Source organism: Habropoda laboriosa, unplaced genomic scaffold, assembly GCF_001263275.1.
Source record: "Habropoda laboriosa isolate 0110345459 unplaced genomic scaffold, ASM126327v1 scaffold57, whole genome shotgun sequence".
In the NCBI taxonomy this organism is placed as follows: Eukaryota; Metazoa; Arthropoda; class Insecta; order Hymenoptera; family Apidae; genus Habropoda; species Habropoda laboriosa.
This window is the reverse complement of record NW_017100229.1, coordinates 1,199,158-1,199,584: the sequence shown is the minus strand read 5'-3', so window position 1 is coordinate 1,199,584 and position 427 is coordinate 1,199,158. Positions and strand designations below refer to the sequence as shown.

At 51.3% G+C, this 427-nt stretch overlaps 1 protein-coding gene across 1 annotated transcript in view; it reads left to right on the top strand.

Annotated features, from left to right (window-relative positions):
• LOC108571377 overlaps positions 1–222 on the top strand; it is a 34,435-nt gene extending 34,213 nt beyond the window's left edge. The window contains exon 5 of the mRNA XM_017933395.1: positions 10–222. Coding sequence (XP_017788884.1) covers positions 10–222 — 213 coding nt within the window. The remainder of the gene's footprint in view (positions 1–9) is intronic.
• Positions 223–427: the final 205 nt, after the last annotated feature.

Genomic DNA, 427 nt, shown 5'->3' with positions numbered 1-427 from the left:
TGGCTAGAGGTGCCCCGAGCCTCTGATCGTCATTCCGGAAATTACACCTGCGAGGCGAGTAACGCGCAACCTGCCAGGGTGCTGGTGCACGTGTTCAAAGGAGATAATCCAGCGGCGATGCAGCACAGCATCGCGTCTTCGCCATCCGTCATGACGTGCAGCGCGCTATTGATGATGTTCACCACGTTGAAGCTCGTGTCGCATTCTACCGTCACGAACTGACCGTCGTCGGCGTCGTCGTCGTCGTCACGTTATCATAATCGCGTTCGTGTTGCATCGGGGAAAGAAACAGAATGAAATAGAGAATTTTTTTTCCACGTTTTCATGCATTTGAGATGTGAGAAAGGGAGGAGAGACTTGTGTGTTTTACGATACGTTACAGGTTGCGGTTCCGTTTAGGAAGAGACTCTGGTTCGATGGTGGAATT